Source organism: Acromyrmex echinatior, chromosome 6 (genome assembly GCF_024713525.1).
Source record: "Acromyrmex echinatior isolate Ae372 chromosome 6, ASM2471352v2, whole genome shotgun sequence".
NCBI lineage: Eukaryota > Metazoa > Arthropoda > Insecta > Hymenoptera > Formicidae > Acromyrmex > Acromyrmex echinatior.
The window spans coordinates 7,309,513-7,335,782 of NC_141857.1; the positions used below are offsets into that span (position 1 = coordinate 7,309,513).

The 26,270-nt window shown below is 31.8% G+C and overlaps 1 protein-coding gene and 1 long non-coding RNA gene across 3 annotated transcripts in view; one reads left to right on the forward strand and one right to left on the reverse strand.

Moving 5' to 3' along the window:
- CrebA (Cyclic-AMP response element binding protein A) overlaps window positions 1–26,270 on the reverse strand; it is a 39,835-nt gene that overhangs the window by 10,234 nt on the left and 3,331 nt on the right. The window contains exon 2 of one of the 2 annotated variants that reach the window (XM_011069408.2): window positions 23,435–23,660. In XM_011069408.2, coding sequence (XP_011067710.1) covers window positions 23,435–23,503 — 69 coding nt within the window. In that variant the 5' untranslated portion in view covers window positions 23,504–23,660. Of the gene's footprint in view, window positions 1–1,994; window positions 2,216–23,434; window positions 23,661–26,270 lie in introns of those variants that run through there. The other variant, XM_011069407.2, reaches the window with a different exon arrangement.
- On the forward strand, window positions 3,548–8,016 carry LOC147909332 (uncharacterized). The gene is made up of 2 exons (XR_015545283.1): window positions 3,548–3,636; window positions 5,044–8,016. It is a non-coding gene; the product is annotated as an uncharacterized LOC147909332 (long non-coding RNA).

Sequence of the window (26,270 nt, forward strand, 5' to 3'; positions counted from 1 at the left end):
TTTAAAAAATCCGAGAAATTTACCGCGTGTTTAGTCTAAAAAAAATCATTTTATTCGAGTAAAATTAAAATTTTGTTTTTGCGTTCAGTCGTACTGATTAAAAGCTCATTTGACTAATGGCTTATTATTGATCTTTGAAATATCCCACATTTATAACGGTGGCTCCATAAAAATCTGCTGGGTGCAGCAATGCGGAACTCGATTCGCAAGGTCACGACACCACTCTTCCTTTTCCTGTTCCCTCTATCCTTCTCTCGCTCTTTCTTTTCGTCCTTTTGCCCTTCGTCGTAGCACTCCGTTATGCTCTGGTCGCGCGGTCCCAACACTTATCTCCCATCCTTCCACGTCTCACTTCCGGCGGAAGCATGTCCGTAACGGGCAATCCTTCTCGTTGTCTTTTTGGAGATATGGCGGAGGATACACGTGCATCCCTTTTTGCGATCGTCCATAGCTTTAAATGCGCGTCTTATCATTCGCTATCACTCAATTTTCCGTGTATGTCTCTGCAAACTTTAGAGATACACACACACACACACACACACACACACACAAAATATATATATATTCGCAATCGCTCATGTGAATTATCGTAATAAATTTATTCGTATAATGATAAATTAATATATGTGAGTTTCCTCGTATCGATGTATATTTAGCGGTTTCCTCTGGATAATAAAAAGACTATGACCTTTTCAACATTATATATTATTTTTATCATACAATTCTACTGCGAGTAGAATTATATTTTTATCGATGTTATTTCCTTGTATCGGATTCACATAATAGTAAATATATAAATCTTTTTGAGGAAATTGCTTAATTCCCATTGTCAGTCCAATAAATAATCAATTTTTAAAATAAATATTAAAAATAAATATTTCTAAGATAAAAATTGAAAATAAATATTTCTAAGATAAAAATTGATTTCTATGTTAACTTATTTTCATAGCTCGAAATAAAAACGTGAGGTGTGTATATTGAACATTTAACTCAATTTTTCGTCAATAAAGTTAACAACTTTGAGATTGAAGAATTTCTGATCGATTAGTTTTTACGTTGGATTTACAAACAAGTTATATACAGATACGGAAGAATGATAATTAGTAAATTAAATAAATAATTAATCGTCGGTTTTTCGTGTCGCAATTACTGGCATACTTTCCCAATATTATGATATTTCCTCTAGAGATCTAGAGATTAGAGGGCCGGCGCGGCGCTTCTGTGTCCTCCCTCCGGGATAGGAATTCCGATTGAATTTCTCCGCCAAATTGCAACGTAGCGATTGATATTAACTAACTGCGGCGCAACACGGGAAGTGGATCGAGCCCGGGGGTCCGGGCTCGATAATTTTCGCGACGAGTTATTTCGCTACCGCGGCATTATTACAATATTTTGTCGTTTCAGCTGTCCACGAGAAATCGCGTCCGAAGCCTAGCGTAATTATTCCGATTGCTCATTTTTTCAAGAACAATTATTATTATATGCCTCTTCGTTATTACGCATGTTATTACTGCGTTATTAAATAATGCAATTAATTAATTGAGAAGATAATAAGGAGCGTGTCCGTTCATTCGCGTTTTAGTCACACTTTCTTGCACTGTTTCTCTATTTTGAATTAGACGTATGAATTAATGCGAGTAAAGCGAAAGATATTTTTTTCGTCTCGATCTCAAGCAAATTAAATTTTAAGAATGTATGTATCACTTCTCAAAGCATTACTATAAAAATTTGAAAATTTTCTAGATTGCTCTGTTATTATACATTTGAGTAAGATTCTCTTGTTGCTTTTTTGTTTAATTCTTCGGTTGATACTTTTAGCCAATATTGCATAGTCAAGATATCTTTAAAGTCTCATGCATCATCGACCTTTCTCTCTCTAAGTCTTCTTAATCTCTATTCCCAATCAGTTGGACGATTTTCATCAGACGAACGTAATGGACCTGCGATAAAGACGGCGCGGCCGCAAAGTTATGCCGATTATTAACAGAACTGACCTTTCCACTTGTCGGTTCGACGCTAAACTCCGATACACGGTGCACGGGTCGAAAAGCAATTGTGCGCCAGTGCATTGAAGGCGCATACAGACGGAGACGCACTCGTGGGTAATGCACCGGAGAGAATTGCAGTGGCATGTTCGAGCGGGGTTTCAAAAGCTGCGATACATATGAATGAGAAGAGGGGACCGTAAAAGCATATTGTGTATGTAACGTGAAATAAAATTTCGCGCCGTTTCTATGCCGCTTAAGCACGCGTGACTTGTAATCGCTCGTTTGCGTGGAATCGAGAATCGTACGAGACGTGAGGGTTGCGTTTAATCATTTTTCTCCGAATTATCTGATGCGAGAATTTTCATGTACGTCTGTATTGTCACAGTTATATTAACCTTCTCGACATGACGATGAGTCCATTGGAATCGCATACACGGAGAGAACGATTTTGCTGAAATATAAAAAAATTTAGCTAAATCTGAAATAATTTTATTAGATAATAAATAATTCTGCAAGACGCTTGATTGTTGGAATATCAAAAGTTTTTATAATATTACTCATCATGAGTTTCAGATTAAACGTAAATAGAAGAGTCCAACGAAATTATATGTATTTTCAGATCTGTATCTGGCTAAATTTTTAGATTCTTTGCAAAATTGTTTCTTTCGTGTATAAATTATGCTATTTTGATTCTTTAAAATTAATTAGTGACTTTTAATTAATATAAATTAAAGAGCTCTCTTACAGCCCCTGTGTTAGTAATTGTGGGTGCTTTCCAACTATAAAATCACTAGACACTTTCGTGCACACGGCAACACAAGTTGCGCTCCAATTGCCGTAATTGTCGACATAACATTAGTATAATAACATTACACATCCATATTCTGTCCGAAGGCTACTAATCGTAAGTTTGTTTTCTAGTGACAATTACATGTTACTAACTGCGGCGGCTATAAAGAGATACCGTTGGAGGACGTTCAGTAGCCAGCACTTTTGCTTTTTTTTTTTATTCAGTACATACAGGCAGGCGGAAAAAGCAACATTTGATCTAATTCTATCCGAAATGGATCAAAACTGTGCACAATGCTACACTTTGTGCATTTTTGTATACGTTTGTGTTAAAATGTGTTAAGCAATTGGAAAGCATCCTATATTAGTTACAAATTTTGGCACCAGAGAATTAATAAAGCGCAAATAAAAATGTTTCTTCTGTATCGATAATTATACGGATGCAAGTGTGCGAGATGATTGGAGCGGTAATCTGGCAATCGACGTGAGAATTGTAAACCGTTATTTTAAAAGAAACGACATTGTCCAGCACATCTGTGCACTTCTGTCGTGTTATAGTCGACGGATACGAGCGTAAATTACTAATAAAAAAAGGCGATAACAGTTCACGATAAATTAAATCTCCGATGAAAACACAGTCGTAAAAGGTGCGATCTGAGTTTTTGTTATGTACTACATACAGCGTAACGTTCATGCACGGTATTCATATCGCACCCATAAAACAACTCGATTCGTTTCGCGATCACGAAACTGCTTATGCCAGAAAGCCGCAACGCAGAAATTCGCGATATCGCGGTGTGAAGACTCAAAAACATCGCGGGAAGGTCAACGGCATGCATCAGCCGAATATCTAATTATGGTAATGCAATAGTAATCAAAACTCGAACGTATAGAATATCAATAAGATCGGAGGCAAACACAAATATTTTCCCAATGTTATTATCATTACATAGCGGAACCATCTGTAACTGGATCTCTCTTTCTCTGTGACGTTCTCTCTCTTTCTCTCTCAGTGTGTCCGATGAATACACCTAATGTTCGAATAATTGAATAAAAAATGAATGAAAATACTCATTCAAATATATTTTTTTTTATTCGTTAAGAAACGAATAAATATTTTTTCATTCCATTTGAATGAATATTTTTTAAATATTATTACGAATATTTTCATTTCGTATTCACTTTTACTCTGTATTATCTGCACATAGTTTGCAAGTCTACAAGAGAAAACAGAAATCTATAAAAACAATGGCTACGATTATACCGTACGCTTAGTCTACGACTTATACGATGGGCGTTCTTGTTTAATCTATAGATTAAACAAAGACATTTTTATTGAGAATAAATGATATATCTTGAAATTTAATGTCCACAGACCATAATGAACGTCGCGCCCAAAATATCCTATAAAATATTTATAACATTACTGTCATATAACCGGAATTACATCAAAATATGTATGACACTCTATTAAATAGATTTATAAATAAAAAATGTATATCTTTGTAAAATATTTTTCAAAATTTCTAAATTTCCTTTATAAAATCTGAATATTACAATGACAAAAATAAACAAAATTTATTTTTTTTATTTAAAGTCATTAAAGTACCGATTATAGTTAAGAAGTAACGATTTAGAAGTAACAGTTTATATTTTGTTTGAATGAATATGAATATTCGTTAAGTATTCATAGTTTTTTGTGAGTAAATATTTTTTGAAAACTCAAAATTTTGAATAAATATATGATTACATTTTTTTTTATGTGAAAATGTTGAATAAATATAATTTGGAATTACTCAATTACAAATTTTTGTATTCATCGGGCATACTATATACTCTCTCTCGTGATGAATTTCCAAACTGTTTATAAAGATTTGCAGTTATTAGTGTTCTTTCTTCGCATGTTAAAAAGCGTCGATATCTAAATTGATTCAACTTATGAATTCCCTATGAGCGTATTAATGTTTGTCGCTCCGCTTCAATGCAGAAAAAATTATTTCTTGAAATACATTTCTTGAGTTAAATTGTTTAACTCCATTGTTTTAATTAATAACCTATATAGAAATGATTAAAAATAATTCAAATTGAATATAATTTGATATCATAAATTACAATACAAGTTTGTGAATTTGAGATTACACAGTTTTATATTTTGGAAACATTTTAGGAATATAAATGATACGATTGGCGTCCTCCTTGAAAATGAATTTAGGCTACCCGTAGTAATCGCTATTTCCAATCACGAAGGCGGACTTCTCTATTGTAGACGAATAGGTCAATCGTCCAGGATTCTAGCTGATAGAGAAGGGTTCAACGGCGTCTATCGGCCTCGTCGAAGTCACGAAAAAAGGTGAACGTCCTCGAGTTTCATCCGAACCATCCCGTCACTTCGTCTATTCCCCACCATGGTCGACGACGAACAACGACGCCGGCGACGGCGACAGGTCTCTCTCTCCTGTGCGATGTACTGTCATACAACTCGTTTCAAAACTAGATCCCTTCCTAACAGGTAGCCGTGAACCTTCTCAGAAAAGTCGAGAAACTAGAAAGCTTCGGTTACTCGAGAATCGTCGATGGGATCGGATAACGTAAATCCGAGCTGTTTATTTTGAAAAATTTGCACATCGCTGCAAAAGTAATTTGCATCGATCAAATTCCAACGACGACGAATTCGTCAAGCGAGCTTCCTTTCGTAAAAACGAAATTTCATCAAATGAAATTTTGCAAAAGCAGAAAATACGAACGATTAGTAGACCACGCAAATGCAAGACTAATGTGCCTGCAACCGTTAATTATTTTAATTAATTTAAATAATTTCGACATTCTAATTAAATTTTATGGAAATCGGATGCAACGTGATATTTTTAAAATTGAATTTGTATCATTCTGTTTTTTATTACTCATTAAATGTCAAGAAAGACAGAATAATGTTTATGTCGATTTACGCTATTAAATGGAAAGCACTCTTAGTCAGTCGAAATGTCGCGTTATTATTTTAATATTTTACGTTAAAAAATTATTATATTTTTTTTACGTTTATGTTGCTTGTCCAAAAAACCTTCCTTCATTCTTTTTCCTTCTATCTCATAGAATAAATCGAGCTAAATTTGTAACACTACATCGGATAATATTTTTTGTATCACATATTCAGACATAATTACTGATTAAAATTTGTTTTGTACATTTTTGTACGATTAATCCATGTTGTTTTTACAACTATCTTGTTAAAGTATATAAAGACGAATCGCGTGTGTATTCGATGAATGGGCCGAGTAACTTCGTAAGCGAAATTGATGCTTAGCGAGGCGTATTTACGACTACTCCCAGGATTTCGAACAAATTCTCACGTATGGCTCGGAATTACTTACATGATCGGTCTTTGCTCGTCTTCGAGGGAAACATGGTGTAAATCCGTCGGAATGTTCTCTCTGTGACCCACAGGATCAACAGGTAGTTTTCTGCTCGGTAGATTACAATAGAGGATAAAAGGTATTACCTAAGACGAAAGTATTTTTACGCGTGATAAAGGAAAAAAGAATATTTGGCTGCTTACTCATTGCATACCGATGTCAAGGCTTGTAAACTTTGCTCTCTTTTACAAAATGACTGGCATTATGTAAATTTTTATGATAAAACAAGATAGGATTAATTTCAAGATAAAACAAAAACAGTAAATTACATATTGCAACACAAGCAAAAGAATTTTTAATTGCGTTAAATACATATGTAATATTTGATATTACGAGCTGCAGTTCTACGAGCTATCTACGAGCTAGTTCGACGAATTTATTACTTTCTACTATTGCGCCTAAGAATAGAGCAATCAATGGCGATAATTCGAATCGAATGCAAAGGACCATTCTCTCTGTACCTGTGACTTCGAGATATGTCATTCCATCGATTAGTATTCGAATCTGAGAGGCCAATAAAGCGAATAACTATCGCGACACAATATTCGCGATAGAGTCAAAAGGCCCAATCACGGAATCAATTTCAATTATTGTTCTTGCCAGTTATTGCAGAAATACACGAGAAAAAAATATAGAAGAAGTAAATAGATTAAAAACTTTAGACATGGAAAAGTTTTGACCACTTTATATTCCAGGAATTTGAATTTAAGATATCTGTAAATTATCTTCGACGAGTATCCTCAATCATCTTTGATATTCGAAACGTTGAATATAAACATCGATTTCAATCCAATTTCGAATACAGTTCTACATACATGCGGTGACTCGTTCAAAAAGATTTGAAATACATTTGTTTTGTATTTGAGAAGTCTAGGAAATTTACATATAATTTAAAATCATTTATATAATTATGAATTCCGAGTTGAAGTCCCTGCTTTTATATAACCAACTAACTAACTTTATCAGTAATTAGTATAATTACACTCAGTATTCAGATCAATAGTTCATTATACAACATTATATGTATGTCAAGGATGTAAACTAATTATATAATAGCTCTTTTTTATCGGTCACATAATATATATATATATAACGTAGTATTCAATATTTTGATCGATCTTTCTTTAGCTGTTTTATCTTTATTTTTGTTGAATTTATAGATATTTTTTGCTATCTTTTTTTCGAAAAGAAGAACTTTGGACAAGTCTAAATTATCAGACGTTCTCAACATTGTCATTAACATTTAACTTGATATTCGATATATTATCGTCCGATAAATATGATGCAAATAAGTAAATATAAGAAGGAAAACATGTTTAAGAATTCTTTTATATAGACTTATTGGCATAATCGTAATATGCGACATAGAAATTAATAGTATGTATAAAAAATATTTAATTAATCAAATTCGAATAATTAAAAGCTACAATAATTATCTCTTCAATAAGTGTCTTATCAGTTTGCTGATAAACTTATTCTAAGAAATGCATGTATAAATAAAAACATGAAATTCCATGAGTTTTACTTAAAAGCATAATAAAAACAAACTTGATAATCACGTTACTTACATTATATTTGCTACAATATACACGAAGCGTATCTTGCTAAATGTGAGCAAAGTATCGGTGTGCTCGGAAATTAACAGAGACACATATTTTTCATAACGCTGAAGAAATATGTGGGACCTATTACAGTTCTTTGTTATTAGTTTTAGAAGTTTTAACTTTCAACTATATAAAAAATTAAGCAATTTGAACTCAGCATAAATATAGTACGATAATCAGCCTATACGAATCAAATAAAAAACTGAAAAAAACTGAAAAAAAAAATCGCAAATTATTATAAAATTCCAATTTATTACATTACTAAAAAATTAAAAAAATGTAATTAAAAATTAACTCGGGGATATCAGGACTCTATATTCCAGTTACAGATTAAGCGAACCGTTTATTACGTATTCTCCATCCACGTGTATGGAGAAACATAGTTAAGGAATCGGTGTCGTACAAATCCACGCTGTTATCAATTGGGTCAAATAAATGCGAGGAATTACTAATCAGTACGTATAAGGTTTCGAAAGGGACAATGCGACGAAGGAGGACAGAAAAGGAGAGGCAGTGCGCAATGGTAGGTGCAGGTGATAAGAGCTTATCACACTAACGCGCATAACTATTCAACACGACCGATTCGCCAGGCTACTGTTTTGCCTTTTATCGTTGTCGTTATACCTGCGGGCGAATCGCTCGTGTCTGTTTAACACGCGCGATAAATACGCGCTTCGAAAAAAAGTTTCCCCTGGGTCACTTGCGTTACCGGTTATGCGAGAGGTTTGAGATGAGCGCCAAATTTAGAAAGCCCCGTAACCCTGAACTCATTAAGATTTGCTGCCGAATCTAATAATAATCTTGCGAGAAATTAAATAGAAAGGATTCAAAATAAAACGAATTAAACAGCATGGCATTCTCAATGCAAATTGAAAGACCAGAAAAAAGATCTGAAATGGAAATTTTCATCTTTTAAGTGTCTTTAGTCACACTAAAGTATATAAAAAAAAAAGTATGTAAAATTATATAAATAATATGCGTATAAAAATTACACAATTTATAGTGGAAGCATTTAAAATTGTACTCTTTTACAAAAATTAGTGCTTTTATTTCTAATTGTGTAAATATATGTTTATTTTAGACAAAAAATTACACACAATAATAATATTTTATAGCTTTTGTATAAATTCATAAATTTTTATAATATTGCATATAAGGATATTGTACATTTTATAATATAATATTGCCACGGCAAAACGTTATATGTGATAAAATTGTTAGAATTTTATTGTATGAATTGATTATAAGTGTTGACTTCACTATCTTATATACTAATACTTGGCATGGAAAGTGCTGTTACGGAAAAAAAAGGATAATACAACTTAAAACGTTGTAAGTTTATAATTATGCAATTGGTATTTTTATTCGCTAATTGCAATGTTTTGACTTGCATTTTTTCTTAAACATATAATATTATTATATATTTTGATATTTTGACAACTTTAATACTTTTTAAATTTTTTTAAATTAAAATTGTTTCATTAAAAATTTTTACAAAAATCAATTGTTCATTTCTTTAATTATCAGAATAATTTTCTGTAAAATTTTTGAAGTGAATTTTCAAGAAGAAAATAAGTTTTTTCTTTCTTTTGATAAATTAAAAAAAAATAAAACATTTTGCTTTGGCACATCGTATTATATTATAATGATAATGTTACATAAATTAAATTTGCATTTTTACATTTGTACATCGATAACGTAGGTTAAGAAAAATTACACTATTCATTTGTGAATTATCATGTAAACTTATGAACTTAACTTAAATTTAACTTTAATTGTAAATTTATTTTTACAAATTTTTTATAATTACTATAAAAAATTATTTTATTTGTATAGTTGTAACTTTACTTACGTACATATATAACTTTGTTTGCTAAATATAAACTAATAATAACATATTACATCAATGTTATAATTTCATGCTCGACAATGTAACTGTTATGTATACAATATGTGTTATATTACATTTATATTGTTAAATAAAAAATTAAAATATTGATGCAATGTTACAATTTGCGTTTAACGAATTAATAGTGAGTTCCATAATTATTATAATTTTACATATAATGTTTTTACAGTACGATTTAGAAAATGTATTTTAGAAAGTTCTAAAGATTTCGAGATTCTACTTTTCTCTCACAAGCAAGTATCGTATCTGTTATTTTTATCAAAAGTCTTCTGTAATAGATGCCTTCAAGGATATGGCTGATAAAACATATCACCATTCGAATTCAATGTACAGCTTATTTAAAGCGATGAGAAAGGCAGTGGAGTATCACCACCTTAAATAATGACGACGACATCGCTGAGACCTAGATAGATGAAATCGAAATTCATCGCGTGCTAGGAGACAGGATATATGGCAACTGAATCCGAGGAAAATTCGCATGCTCTTACGACAGAAGAATGCTAACGATTCGGAAACGATTCTAAATATACCCATCGAACAGTTAACGACGCCATATTAATCCGAGAAAATAAAATCTCGAAATAGAGGAATAAAATTTAGAGGATGCATGTCTTGTTCTTTTGTTGTTAAATAGTGATACTTGCAAATATCTCAAATTTGTATGTTTCTTATCTTTGTAAAACTATATTTGGAAAGTGTAAATATCTATGGATTCTACGAAAGGAAACATGTATATATAATAGAATGAATGTCTAATCGCCGGAGGGTCCGTAATCATGACGGTTTTATCTTTTTCCTCTGATAATAGCTGCACGTTAGTCGATAAGAGCAGTAGGAAAACTAAATGGATTTCTGAAGTCTTGGGATATTAAATTTTGAAGACAGACCTACCGAGACAGAAAGAGACATTATAATCCATTCTGCAACGAAGCGAATCTCTCGCGGAAACACTGAATAAATTTATCCTCAGTTGGTTCCATATCGTTACTTTTCCGTATCGGCATTTGATTTTCCGTTAACAAGAATGAGATCATTAATTAAAAAAATAATTATTATTATTAAAAAGTTTAATTTTTATTCAAGGCATGTTATGTTTCAAAAAATTATAAAGAAAAAATTATGAAGAAAAGATGTATTTAACAGTATTAGCCAACAGCAGTTTAATTAAAAATCTTGTTTATTCACAATAACAGTATTATGTTCATGTCTATCAATATAGATTAATTTTAATCTCGGTTTAATTTATATTCATTAGAAATTATCTTTTCTTAATTTTTAGAATTAGAAAAAGATATAAAAAATAAATTAAACCGAAAAGTTAATCTACATTGATCAAAACGAATATATTAATAAAACAAAAATAATTTTATTATTAAAACAGGAGCATTACTCATTTGTGTCAATAATAATGTTACTAAATTAATTAATGTTTATTAATATTTAACACAATAATAATAATACATTTATAACATTATTATTTATTTAATACATCATTTTTTTGTAGCCTTCTGAACTTTCGCATGTACAACATAAATTTTAATCTACTTCAACTAATATCCGATCTTAGCGCGGATATTATCTGCCTATCTGTCGTTTAAATCTTGCAGTCGCTGATAATGAAACGGATAAGCGAGCGTCTGTCGCCTGCGACGAAAGCAGCGCGTGCTGCGATGAATGTGCAATTCTAATCGCGACGAATTATTCAAGGTCGACAAAATTTCTTCCTCACCATATCGTAAATCGTATTGAGACTGTTGTCGCACGTTATCTTACCTTGAAGCTCGGTCAAAATATTTTCTCTTTTTCACGAAAGACCCTCTCTTTCTCAATTGTTATTATTATATGCTTGTGCGACGGATTGCACGTGTGAATTTTTGCGTTCATTCATGAGCTACAAGCGCCGCGGTAACAATAATGGTTCCGTATTGATTGATAACCACGAGAAGATTGAGAATCGTTTGTGTTTTCAACTGACTGACTGATGACAGCTTGTGACAAATACAATATAGTGGGTGAACGTCGAGCGTGATAACTGTGAGATTATTTATCCAAACGATGCAAAATTGTTTTAGAATTTTCTCGTAAATCATCTTTACTAACAGCATTATGTTTTACGCGAAACAGCCCTGTTCTTCGTGCTCCGATTCGCGCTTCTATTGTCGAAGAACAATTTAAATTCGATTAATGTGACTAATTTGCCAAATTACATTTTTCATCAGATTACACTCAGATTTTAACACAAGTACAAAATGCTTTTTATTGCGTATTGATCTTCACCTTTTTCTTACATTAAAAAAAATCATATTAATCATTAATATTTTCGACATCTGAAAATCATCGGTTTGATTATGATTTATCGAAATTGTAATCCCCCTTTTTTTATTTGAAGATCCCTATGAACAGTTCATAAATCAGTTCTCATCAACTGCTTGTGTGGGCGAACGAACTTTCAATTTAATTTGTCTGTACTTATCTATCGAATAAAGCCTGTCAAATAAACAAATTTCTACTATTTCAATACACGTTACGATACGTCCCACACATAACGAATCTTGTACATGATATCAAATTACGTTTTATACTTTTATACAAAATCCTCTTTTCACAAATTTTTTTCAAACTCTCTACAAACGCAAGTGGCGAAAAGAAATTATACTTACGGTATACTTACGACATTTCTAGAGCAGTAAAAAGAAATCGGATATTTGGTTTCACATCAATAATTTCTTATAGTTTGATAGAAATTCTTTTCTCTCAAAATTTTGAAATGTTAAAAACTTTACGTTTCATTATTAATTTTGTATATTACCAGTATATCCAAAATTCAATTTAAAAAATGTATTTGTTTAGAAAGTATTTAGTCTTATCAGATCCAATGATTTCACTGAAGATATGTTTTCCTGTGATAAAAAAGCCTGTAGCTTGGAATTGTACTATTACATGCTTGTAGAAAGAGAGAGAATAGCTTCGCGCGCCAGCGTGCGCGGAAGAAAAGTTTACGGTTACGCATGTACAAAGGTGGAATCCCGCATCTAACGGTGTTATGCGAACAGACGATAAGAACGCCAGAAACGGTAAGAACGCAACAATCGCATTCTGTGATCGATAAATTTTTACTTTTCACTTCTATTATACGCTCAAGAAATCATTCTTATAATTCGATCAATTATAAATTATATTTTTCATATATATTAATAGAATAACATTTTTTTTTTCCATATGTTACATCTGTAAAAGTGCTACGACCAAGAATTCACGCAGTGATGTATTGTTATTATATTTTAAAAGTGACAACTCAAAAAACAATTTTCGAGCTATTACGAACGAGTTAGGTAAACATTACGTACCTTATCGATCAAAAATGTACTAATTTAATTTCAAAATTTAATTAAAAAATCATTAAAACGTCACAATTCAAAAAGGGTGATTTTTTTTTAAGAGCTGCAAAAGGAAAAAGAGAAAAAATGGCATTTGATTATAAATTTGTTTTATCAATATTATTCAATTAGTTAATAATTTTCTGTCAAGTTTATAAAATATAGTTTTTCTCTTTTTTTTCAAGAACTTAATTTTTTGAGTTATTTTCATTTCTAAAGTAAAGGAACTTTATAATGTAGAAGGATATCTATTTTTTAAAGGCGATGATGTAGATTTAAAAATGTGAAAGATCAATCACGATTAACTGTTTCAGAGATTAATATGCAGTAAAAAACGCGTGACGAAATCTCCAGAATCGCTTGACACTTTCTCATCTCAGTTATTGTAAAAGTCAAACTACGGCTACCGTTGCTGGAGGATTTGATATAAATGTTGAAAGGTCACGCTACGGTGATTTTGTCGTGAATTCTTCCGATCCTTCCTTTCCTTCCTCCGTTTGCGGGTTAAGCCGTGGCGTAACGAAGAAGCGAACGGGGAAGCGAAGCGTGCAAACAAACGGGAAGCCGGGAAAAACAATAATTATTTACGTGCCATAGTCGTTCGGAATCGTGCTGCGCTTGGCGATAAGGAAATGTGCCGCTAGAAAATGAGCGATCGCCGGTAATTGGCGTTTTAATTTATTTATTTATTTTTTTTTTTCAAGAACGCTTATGGTGACGACGCCGACGTCGCGAACGGAGAATCGAGGAGTTCCGCTCGCTTGGGCGGAAAGCTTGTCGGAGGGAATTTTGTTTTAGCATGTCTATCCAAGATAGAAAGTCGATTCGTAAGAGATCTGATGTTCGAGACATGCTTAGTTTAAGGCTGGTATAATCGATTCTTATATTTGAGATCTTAAGATGTCATAAGCCAATCAGAGGACTGTGTATTAACATCTTATAAGACATTATTTAAGACGGTTTTAAAATAAGAATGAACTATGGATACTGCCCTGAATGATGTACTGCTATTTCCGAGAAAGAAGATGCGTAACATAAATATCGCGTACAGCGAGTTGTTAGATTATAAAATATGTGTGATTCATCTGTGTCGTTTCGTGTTATTTCCTGCTTTCCATAGTTGGTAGATAAAATCCTTGAGAGCAGTTCTTTGACAGAGAAAAAAATTACCATTGTCGAGAATTTATTAGAAAATACGTGGAAAAGAAAAATATTATACAGTGAGTACAAAAAGTATTCATACAGGCGAGATACCTTTTTCCGAAGAAACATTTTCTAAAGAAACTTTATTTTTAGTGGTTAATTAATAATTTATTAATAAAGTATAAAATAGATTTAATATTTCTCAAAATTATTTTATCTAATAAGATGTATAATAATTAATATACATTATTTTCAATAATAAGTAAAAATGAAAAATATATTGGACGCACGATCGTACAAGCGAAAAATTTAATTTTTTAAATCATGAACGCAATTATTTTCACGAAATTCTTTTATTTATATCATACAGAAAAAATATGGTTCTGTTAAATTCCCTATAAATGTTGGATACAAAACTAAAAATAAGTTTGTTGGGTTATTAAAAAAATAATTATACCAGGACACTCGAGGAAGTTGTTAGAATGTAAAAAACTTTTTGCAGCATTGCTTATCATATACTTAAATTTCCTATATAATTACTTGGATAATTCAACAAAATTATTTTTAGATCTATTTACATTTTTAGATACTTCAGCAAAATCATTTTTTCATGTAAAACGTTATTACTCATTAATAAATTGATAATCAATATTTCATTTTTTACAAATAGATTTTTGCTTTAGAAAAATCTTCTCTATAAATACTTTTTATATTCACTGCATTTACTTGTTAAGCAAATGAATTTAAATTACAAGAAAAAAAATAAAACGTTACTCAAATATTGTAATATTTCTACATTCGCGTTCTCTGGAAATAACTCATTTTTATATAATATTTGCTATGCAGTGGGACGAGTGTCGCAATATCGTTTCATTATTGTGTACTTCGACTCCCACTCTTCGCGCCTATGTTTCCGGTATTGCGAGCTCGGCATATTCCTGCTTCCGGTTTTGGACTAGAAGGCAACCAACCACGACTTTTCTCACACAGGCATTATTATGGTGATTATTGTGAGTGTTTTGCGACACCATAGCTATTTTTATCTCCTCTTCCTAATTAGATTAGATATACCCTGATATGCAATCTATATTGCTATTGTACATTACATTTGCCTGATAAATAAATGATTATAAAGCTTCTCAAGGTAGCGTTGGTTACATAATAATTTTTTATATCCATATAAAAATTTATTCTTTTATTGAAACTAATTATTAATTATTTATTAGTTATATAAACCTTTCAATGCCATATTATACGTTTTATTAAAACATATAACTGTGCAGAGCGTATCTAATTTAACTTCAATTGTTTCATATTGTTTTTCATATGAACATATTGTAACAAATTTCTTTTTATTCAATCAAAATACCAGACATTAAGGAATATCAAACAAATGTCTGTATCTTTATCAGTAAAAAAGTTATAAGCAATAAAGTAAACAGAAATAAAAAAAATTGTTTTTCCAAAAAGGCCGAGTACGTCATATCAAGAGTGACGTTGAAATTTGAAAAGTCAATTTTATTCAAATAAGATAATAATTTTCAATTTTATTTTCAATATTTTATTTCTATAAGTAAATTCAATTAACTCATAATTAAAAGAATGTCAATGTCGTAATAAAATTAATATTGTATCTTCAATATTAATTTTAAACGATGACGGGAGCAAGATGGAAATTATAGTATCGAGATGCTTCCTGTTTCTGTAGGAAATACAATACCGTTTGTTTATGATAACAACATGTTATCGACACTTTTTTCTTCACGACACGTATCAAGAATATAATCAATATTTACATGGGCGTAGGTCATGAGGAGGCAGGAGGACCATGATCCCTTCAAATTTAAAAAAACAAAAATAATTAAAACTACTTAAACGGATTATGCTTATTGTGTATTCATAAAAAATTAATTTGGGAAAAGAAGAAAGGATTGGAGTGAAAGTTATATTATAGAAAGATTTTCTAAAAATCCAAGACGGCTGGTGTTATAAACTTAAATTTATTTGATTCAAAGAATTAGTTTATAATTTTAAGAGAAAAAATAAAATAAATTAAATATATATGATTTTGTGATTTATTTGTTGGTAATTAATTGAAAATAGTAATATAAAACAAATCCAATAGTCCATATCATTTCGTTACCCTTCTACTCTCTCGGGTTCAAAAGTTTCAATTCTAATTTGCCCCGTCCCTTTCCTTTAAATAAATAATCCTGATTACACTTGGATATTTATGTCATATTGTAGGAAAATTACCTCCGTGTATTTTCCTAACGCGTCCGTCATGCATCCCTTTCCGAGCAGCGATTTGAAACGAAAGAAAGCTTTCCCATCAGGAGGGCCTTTGACATTCAATTTTTACATTAATGGCATGCTGAGAAACGATGGCCAGACAAAACGTCAATGCCGTATATAATTTATGAATAAGTAAAAAAAATCTATAATTTATGATTTATGAATAAGTAAAAAAATCCATAATTCATGTATACCGTAATTTATATACGAAAGAACAAAAAAATCCGTGATTTTACTTTTGTTCATAGTAATATAACGGTTATATCAGGGAATAATTTTCTTATCAGAGCATAACAATTATCTGAGTTTTCTAAGATGCTTTCACGATATTTAGTTGAATTATGATATCACACTTTAGAGAGACAAATTTATTTTTAATAACGAAGGAAATCAAGGACTAATGAGAGTTTTATCGCGGTAATCAGTGCGCAATAATTTTTTTCCTTTTTTTCCTTTCCGCTAAAACTATTAATTTATTTAATAAACGATTTGGCTCTTCAAGCCATCTTCAGTATATATATAAAGAAATAGTTCTCATGGCGAAACGGTGGAGCAACCCTTATTAAAAATGAGCCTAAACATTATTAGGGATATCGTGTAGTGAGATTACTTTGTTCTACATTTTCAATAATATCGAAGCTACTTAAATTTAAAGTTTTTAAAATTAATTTTTATTTGTTTAAGCAATTGATGTTGGCAAGTGAAAATATATTACATATCAAAATAAATGTAAAATATACAAACGAATAAAATAAATTTGCGTAAAGCTGAAATAATAAATTTATTTCTGTTCAAATAATAATAATAAATTTGTTTTTATTACTGCAAATCTGTATCGATAAAAAATTTGTGTGAATTCTTTTTTTAATAGAACTACGCATTCTCAAAGTGGCTGCGAAGTATTTAATTCAATACAATGTGCCTCGAATGTGTAACGCGAGGACTATAGGTACTATCAACACTTGCGTCAGTGGCACCTGCGCAAGCACGAGAAATGCGTGCGCGAGTGAAGAAAATTGCTTTACAATGTCCACATAAAAATGCAACACATACGAGCCTAGACACAATTACGGACGCCGTAGTGAAATTACCTTGCTCCACATTTTCAATACCGAAGCTACTTAAATTTAAAGTTCTTTAAATTAACTTTTACTTATTTAAATGATTGATATTGGCATTAACTGTGCCAAATATGTATTACAGCAAAATAAATGCAATACATACAAATGAATAAAATAAGTTTGAGCGAAACTAAAATGATATCTCGTCGTCGTATCTCGTAAAAACTCAAAAATATGTACGAGTCTCTCCCTTTGAGATAATATAACGGCATACATTGTCAAGGTAATAACGCTTATCGAAACAAGTGTCTTTAACATAACGAGATAGATAGCGAATTAATTGCAGCTGTATTAACCCGTAACTGGAACATATGGGTCTTGTTTCTTGGTGACCCTGGGAATAATTTTATAAACAGTATGTTCTGAAAAAAAAATGTTCCATATTTACATCTGTCAAACATAGATATAATTTTTTATTAGTCTGTTTTTCAGTTTATAAGTGTTCTTGTTACAATCAACTTAAAAATACATTATATAGTTTAAATATTAGATTAAGTATTTGTATAATAAATTAAATATTTATATACCAGATCTTTATTTGTAAAGATTTTTTATCTGAACGGTACAATTATTTATCGACCGGAAACTTTTGGCAGTCACTGTGTATCCAACAAGATTTAGAAAGAAATTTTATTAATATTTTACTTGTATTTTTCAAACAACCTTATATCATAGATTAAGAATGCAACTTGAAGAATTCTTAAAGGATAGAAAATTAGTAACGAAATGCTTGAATGGATTTCATAGACTCATACGTTTTCTTCAGAATCACAAAAATACATTTTGTCTCGTAATAAGTAAAAAAACAAAGTACAAAAATATCGATGTCGAGTTATATTTTTCTGAGAAAAATTCCGTGCAGGTGACGATCGATCTAGTCTATTTCCCGGTTGCATTCCTAGAGTTTCAGAATCTGTATTGATTGTTGCATATATCGCGAACACTCGCTGTGTTTGCATTTCTATACGCTTCGTCGTTTCGTCGTTCGCTTCCACGTAATAACACGATTAATCGCGACACTCGTTACGTCGCGTCACATCGATGGCATATCGCGCGATGTCACCGTTTTTATTAAAGAGAGGAAAGCCGGTTAACAGAGAGAAATCTATATATTTGCTGTAAGTGACAGTTATAATTAGGTTATCGATTCATTATGGGTTATATCATGCTTTCGACGATAATTAAGGTGAGCTTGCGTCTCTAGTATTGGAAATCGGACGTCAATTTCTAATTCAGGCTCACTGTCAACTGCATTTAGCACGCGGGGATTCCCGTGTTTTCTTTCATAAAGAAAGTCCGTTGGCTTAAACGATTTTATTAGCTAGACATATTTGCGCGCGCGATCAACTGTCCGCCGCTTGACGTAATTCCTGCCAAAGGGGACTGACCCCCTAAATATGATGAGACAGCATTGACATGCATGCGCCGATTCGCCTTTCAATTTCTATTATCATGCTACAACCAGACTATCGTATCCATGCATATTAATAACTCGTTATTATATGGAAATAATCAAGTACTGATTGAAAATTTCCAGGAAAATCAACACGTGTGTGTGTGTGTGTGTGAGAGAGACTGTATATAGTATGAATACATATGCAAGTATAATTTTCGATGTCCGCGTCAAATTTCATGCTAACTCCGTAGATGTAGATAACGGAAATAACGGAAGAAAGAAAAAAAACATGTGTGCATGCGCATAAATATATTTATAATATTAAACAATTATAGATGCTTTTGATTGGATTGTGAAAAATAATAACATGTATACATATATTTGCATCAACATTTTAAAATTATGTTATGATTACGGTCCATGGACTTTTATGTTCAAACAATTCGAATCACGAGTTACATAAGCCATATTTCATAGATAATAAGAGTGTAACGAAGTATCATCTTTGTTCAATGAAGTAATCTGCGAATATATGTTCAACAGTAAATATTTTGTGTTTCCAAATGATTGCTACACTCACAATCAGAGAAAAATATAATGGAAGCAATTATAAAGGTAACGATTAAATAATTTTTATAATGTATAATACATAGGTGAATAAATTATTTTACAGTTGTAATAACTATAAAATAGTTTATTCAACTGTGTGTATATGTATGTGTACATTAATTCTACACATAAAACTTGTACATATAGTTTTATCGTTTTGACACTACTATTTTTTACTTTGAGTCAGTCTGTAACTCGTTTGAAAAGTGATAAATATGTGAGAGCTACGACGATAAAATTGTAATTAGTACATAGAATTGCAAATTGTGAAAATATACATAGAGTTATTTTAAGTTATTTAGTTTAGACGCGTTATTCGTCAATTATACAATTATTAGCACATACGTATGAGAAATTCGGTAAACGTTTTCATTGAATCTTGTCAGCATTTCTCCGTAATTCGTTCATGTTTTCCCGCGTCTACTAAACTGAAAACAATTTAATCTCAAATTATTAAAGTACCGAGAATAATACTGAATATATTGTAATTTCTCAAAGATTAATATTTCGGAAATTTCAGAAATTCACCGAGAAATAATTCTAACGAGAACGTAAAGCGTCGTTAAATTTATATTCAGAAGAGAATTGGTTGCTCTATGCTCCAAAAAATTATTTCTACATATGTCTGGTTTATGTCTGGCTCAATATAACGACGATAATCGAGTCGCTCTTCGCAAAAGACGTGTGTTTATGAACACACTGGAAATGATGCGATATTTGTACAGGTGGACGCACCAATTATAATGTCTTACTATCCAAATACAGTATCCTTCACGATATAATATATATGCTATAAATGCTGTGAATCCGCGTTTGAAGATGCGATCGAGTTGCCATTACGAATGCTTCGAAGCACTTGATTAACCAATCGGAAGAAATAATTTTACTAATTTACCAATCAAAAAATTCGTAGCAGTAACTCGAACGCACTCTGAGTGGCGTTAATTCTTCTCTCGTGTTTGCGAGGAGCAATCGAATTGTGATGATATAGTTAAAATGTAATTCAGACAAAATCTAACACTAAATCAAGACATAAAATGTTTTTTTAAGACGTCTTTTAAACTATTCTCGCAAAGATGTTTCAAATCCGAGAACCAGTTACTTGGGATGTTTTTACACTCCAGCGTAGCGACGATAAAAAGGTGAATTGTTGTAAAATATCATTTAATGTATTAAGATTTTACTTTTTTGAAAAATAAAACATATATTATCTAGTTATTTTTGAAGGGAGACAGCTGAATACAAAAGTGAGATCAAAATATATTAAAAATTAATATCAAATCGGCAAATCCAATATACTGCATCCAGAAATAAAATATTATTAAATTGTAACAAAATTACTTATTATATTCAGAAAAAAATTATTTAAAAGATAAACATAATCAGACACAAAATGTAAAAATAGAAAAAATTGTAACAGTTTTACAATATATTACTAAATAATATTATGATTAATGATTTATGATAAAATTGAGTATTCATTGGCAACAAGACTGTAGTAGAAAATTATATAGAAAACTATGTAGAAAATAAGATTCAAAAATTTTCCTCGTATCTATAAGCATATAAGTCAAATTTCTTTGTCAATTATTTATCAATTATTTTTCTATCATTAAAATACAAAAGATTTAAAAATTATTAGTGAGCATAAAAATTGAGCAAAAAATTGAGTAAAAAAAATGTCAAATCACTATTCCCAATTAAGACGTTTTTTTAACATGTTTTTAATGAGTATATGTATATATTATGTCCTGATTTTTAATTTTACATTGTCTGGACGTTCAAATGCATGCTGAATAAAAAAATAAAAGAATAATTGCTATCATTCCCAGCGTTGTTGCGTAAATCCTCGACAGAAGAATACGACGAAAGAATTGACGCAAGATTAACTCTCGAGTCTCCAAGATGATGGCATCTACAACGCGATTGACGATTGAATTTTATTTCCAACGAGATCGAACGTGGATATCGGTGACCTTCTAGGAAATGATAAAAATAGTGGTTAATCGCGTCGTCGCTTCGGAGACCTGTTAAATTACTCGGTGAGCACGTGAAGCTACGGGCGGCCGATAAGAAGAACAATAACTAATAATAAGTACACGTTCGGCGCGACGCGGCAACGACTGAATGTGAATTGGTATTTATTCGCCACCGGCGAGAAACAGTAAAGTCGAGGCGTAACAATATTAGAGACGCGACGCGCCGTTAATGATTAGGATTAATTTGTCGCGAGATGAGGCGAGGTGATACGATGCCTTCGCGTCGTGCAAAATGCAAAGAAAATTCTGACGTGAAAGGGCCGCGCGAGGAATTTGCGGCCGTGTCCCATTTTGCGCGCCGATCGAAGACGAGAACGCACGCAGCACGCTGCGAGAATGAAAGGAGCATGTGCTCAGCCATTGTTGCTGTCGCGAATGCAACAAGCAAGCGCGATGAAAAATAGTTTCCGTCGTGCACGTTCGTTCGCACCGTTCGCACTGTTCGTTCGCAGGATGGTAGATAGACCAGGTGAGGGTCGCGCGAAGAATAAACGCGAATTCTCCGACTGGTGGAAAAATTATCGGCGTTGCGTTGTGACGTAATGTCCTACAAGGCGCTATCATGTAAATTTGTCGGTTTCCTCATTTCCTTAAGCTTAATTAGCGCAACTTGCAACCGTGTCACCATAAGCGCGATGATAAATGATAATGTACGCGATGCATATGTAAGTACGCGACCGTTATTATTCATCATTCGAAGAATGATCGCATGTCATGTTGGACTTTCTTTAAACTTTTCTGGAGATATTAAAGTTTAAAAAAGTAGTGACTGATAATGAAAAGATATACAGTTAAAAAGGAGATTCGACTTTAGACTGTGATTCATTTTGATAAAATCTTACTTTGAATTTCAACGCAGTCATGCGTTCAATATTACATTTTAACTAGTTTTACTAGTATTATCACTTGAAGATTGAAGCGTTGCAAGTATATGACACTCTATTATTAAATATTGTTATCATTCAGGAATATGCAAGAAACAGAAATGCATTTTTCAATGATGTTCAATCAATTTTGATAAGCTTTGCACAACCCTTGCAAGCGTTCCTTGCATTTTACATAAAAAGAAGCTCATAAAAAAACATTTTTACGAATAGTATTGTAAAATAATATTGTAAAATGAATATCTCTTGTAAAATACGATCGTATATTTTCAACCAACGTAACAGATAAGGTTACGGAAATAACGGTATTCGTGCTGTGTTTAAAAATATATACTTGAATGCGTCAGTGTAATATGTCTTGACAGAATTACTGGCCACTGACTGTCTCTTGAGATTTGACACGAATATTCGAACAATGTGGAAGATTGCGGATGTACGGCCCTCTGAAGGCTCTGAAGGATGTAGGCGACCCTATGGTCCCCCAATGGAGCTTCCTTTCATTCGAGATTTTAGATAAACGCTTTCTCGAGAACATACATTGTAGTAATAATGCTACGTAAGTACAACAAATTCGCGAGCGGTCATAGTTACCTCTCGTGCAGAAATCTCGAATTTAATACTGATCTCATAATTTAAAACATTATGATTGATTACTTAATTTAAGTATTAAAAGCATTGAGCAATGTGCTTTTAATATTAAAAATATATAAGTAATTAATCACTATCTTACCAGTGGCAATCAAATTTTTGTAAGAGTCCTTAAAATAAAGTTTAAACTCTGCCATATACTTTTTTTACAATGAAATTCTCGACATTTCCATCTCTTCTCTTAGGAATCAGTTTATATATGTATAAAGGTTGCGCACTCACCGGCGGCTCGGTGATATAAGACTCCCACAATTCCTTGAGGTCGCCCGTTCCCACGTCGTAGAACGCCATGATATATATATATTTCGTTTCCTTTACCTTTCCGGATAATGCGAGCGTCGGTCAGAGGAACATGGTATATACTTGCCCATGAAGGACGAAGAAAATTAAAGCGCCGACATGCCGTCGCCACAGCGTTCTTTGATAATCTTGCGAGCTCCGTTAGTATCTGAAAGCCAAGATTATCTCGTAAGCTCATCATCTGACATTATTGAGGATATTGTTGATTATCTTCTTCGTTTACTAAATTGGCGAGGGATTCGCGATGATGCTGTTTAATTACATTAATTGCGTTAACGAGAGAATTTCAAGACGAGAATCTCCACTTTGCGGTGGATGTTTCTCCCTTGAGATAAGATCTTTAAAATCTTTGTTCAAGATTAAAGTAGAAGCTTGTTATTTGTAGAAGATAAAAGAAAATAAATTCAGCGTTATATTTGTAATTCGGTCAAAATTAAATCCAGAAGATGAGATAAGAGAAATATCGCGCTTTCGCGGTATAAATATCCTAATAAATATCCTGGTGAAAATTTTTCTCAGAATTTTTCATATAATTTTTCAGAATTTCTATATAATTTTTCAGAATTTTTCTATAATTTTATAATTTTTTTCTCTTTTTTTCTACGAATTCGAACATTTCTCAGAAAATCTACATCTTTTCTCAGAATTTTTCATATACGTTAATTATGAAATATTGTAAGATTTTTATGATTTTTTGTAAGTATAATTTCTAATGAAATATTATAAAATCTAAAAAATTTAAAAATATTTTTTAAAAATTATGACATGAAAAATTTCAGAATATTTCAGAATTCACTTGTATGAAAAATTCTGAGAGAAGATGTAAACTTTCCAAATATTTTTGAGTATTTTTGAAAAATGTTCCAATTCGTATAAAAATTAAGAGAAAAATTTTCACACATATATAAATAAAATGAAGAGGAAGAACAGAGAGAAGAACGCGCGAAGGTATAATGTACAAGTCTCGCTCGATAAGAGACAAGCCGGAAAGGTTTATGTAAGTATGTAGTTAAAAGATTCAACCGGATGTTGGATGCTGATCCGGCAAGGCGGATATCGATAAACGAGTTTACATAGATTACAGTACACATGCACGTGCGCATCCGTGACCTCAGCGTTGTATACGGTATTGCGCGTGTAGTACTTATTATCTGCTGCCGCGGCTGGTTTTGCGTTTAATATCTTTTGTCCTATATTACGGGATGATGCATAGCTGCATTACAGCCCGCGATGCGTTCTAACGAGTTCAATGGACCTTTCTTTATGGGCTAATACCCATATTGCAGTTGTAAGAGAGAAAGAGAGGGAGAAGAGGGGACTTACTGTTGCACGGTAATGCGAGCGATATCACGAAATTATAAGTAAAAAGAAGTTACAATATGAGCTCTAATTCATAATTCTTTTTCTTATAATAGTTAAAATGTCTGTTATAATTTCATACTCGTAATATTTTAGAAATAAATGGAAACAGTTACAGATTTAGATGCAAATATATCTTTTAAAATATTTTTTATTTACGTTGCATAGAAATAAATCTTTAGATAAGGAATTATAAATCGCGAGAGTCATTTTGAAGTGCGACCAAGTATAAAGTTGGAGTATAAAGTTCATTTGAATCACTTCTTGCATATGTAACACGCACAACAGTCCAGAAATCACGGCGGAAGAGGCTTATGGTACATCGAGAAGATTCTCTAATCGACCTCCGCTTATCAGAAAAAGAAATTAGCTACCTCATTACGTGGCGCGACATAAATTCTCTTCTTTAAACAATAAGATAGGAAACAAGACCGTTTATGTTAAATAACATTAATTTAAAATTCGAAGCGCCACTACGGTCTGAGTGTTGAACTAATATATATATATTCAAATAAATGAATTAATTTCAGAACTAATAATTACGTGCCGATATGGTTGTCGGCTTTCAACGCAATCAATCTGAAATATTGATAATCCCCTCAAATTTCCCAAATTAATCTTAAAAAAACTGTAATAAACTTATTGCGAAAAATATTGCCTCGGCCGGGAGTCGAACCCAGATCTCTTGCATTCTAGTAAATTCTCTTCTTTAAACTTTTATATATAGTCTTTTTCTTTCATGTCTGCGGATGGATTCTTTTTACGCGCGATATAATGATTCTCGCGATAAAAAAATATATAAATAAGGAATTAAATAATTTCGCGCGAATGTGAGGCTCTTGCTGAAAGCTAATGTTACATGGCATCGCATCATAATTTTAGTACGAGAATTAAATAAATTGATATATTCGATCGCCAAAATTTTTTTTGTGCCGGAATTAATTACGTCTTATTTATAATCATGAGAGGACATCCTCAATGTCATAATAAACATTATGTATATGTTACAACAATAAACATTATGTATATGTTACAACAATAAACATTATGTATATGTTGAAATAATGTGCATGTTATTTCAAATGTGAAACAGTTATATAGGTCAAAGCGTTAATTATGTTCTAAACAATGTAAATACAGTTATTCTATTCTCAAGCGTGCGCATCATTCGAGAGTTATTTTAACAATAAGTATTACATGGAAAGAATGATTCTGCTATCAGAAAGTAGTTTAAAAAAGATTGATATTTAACCAAAAAGAAATGTAAATAAAAATACTTTTTGTAGATTTTGACCTCTTGGACTTGGATGTGATAAAGTTAATAAAAATGTAAAAAGTTCGTGGCGCGTTCGTGGAAGACATCTTGAAAATTGAGCAAGAACATGATGCATCGATTAAA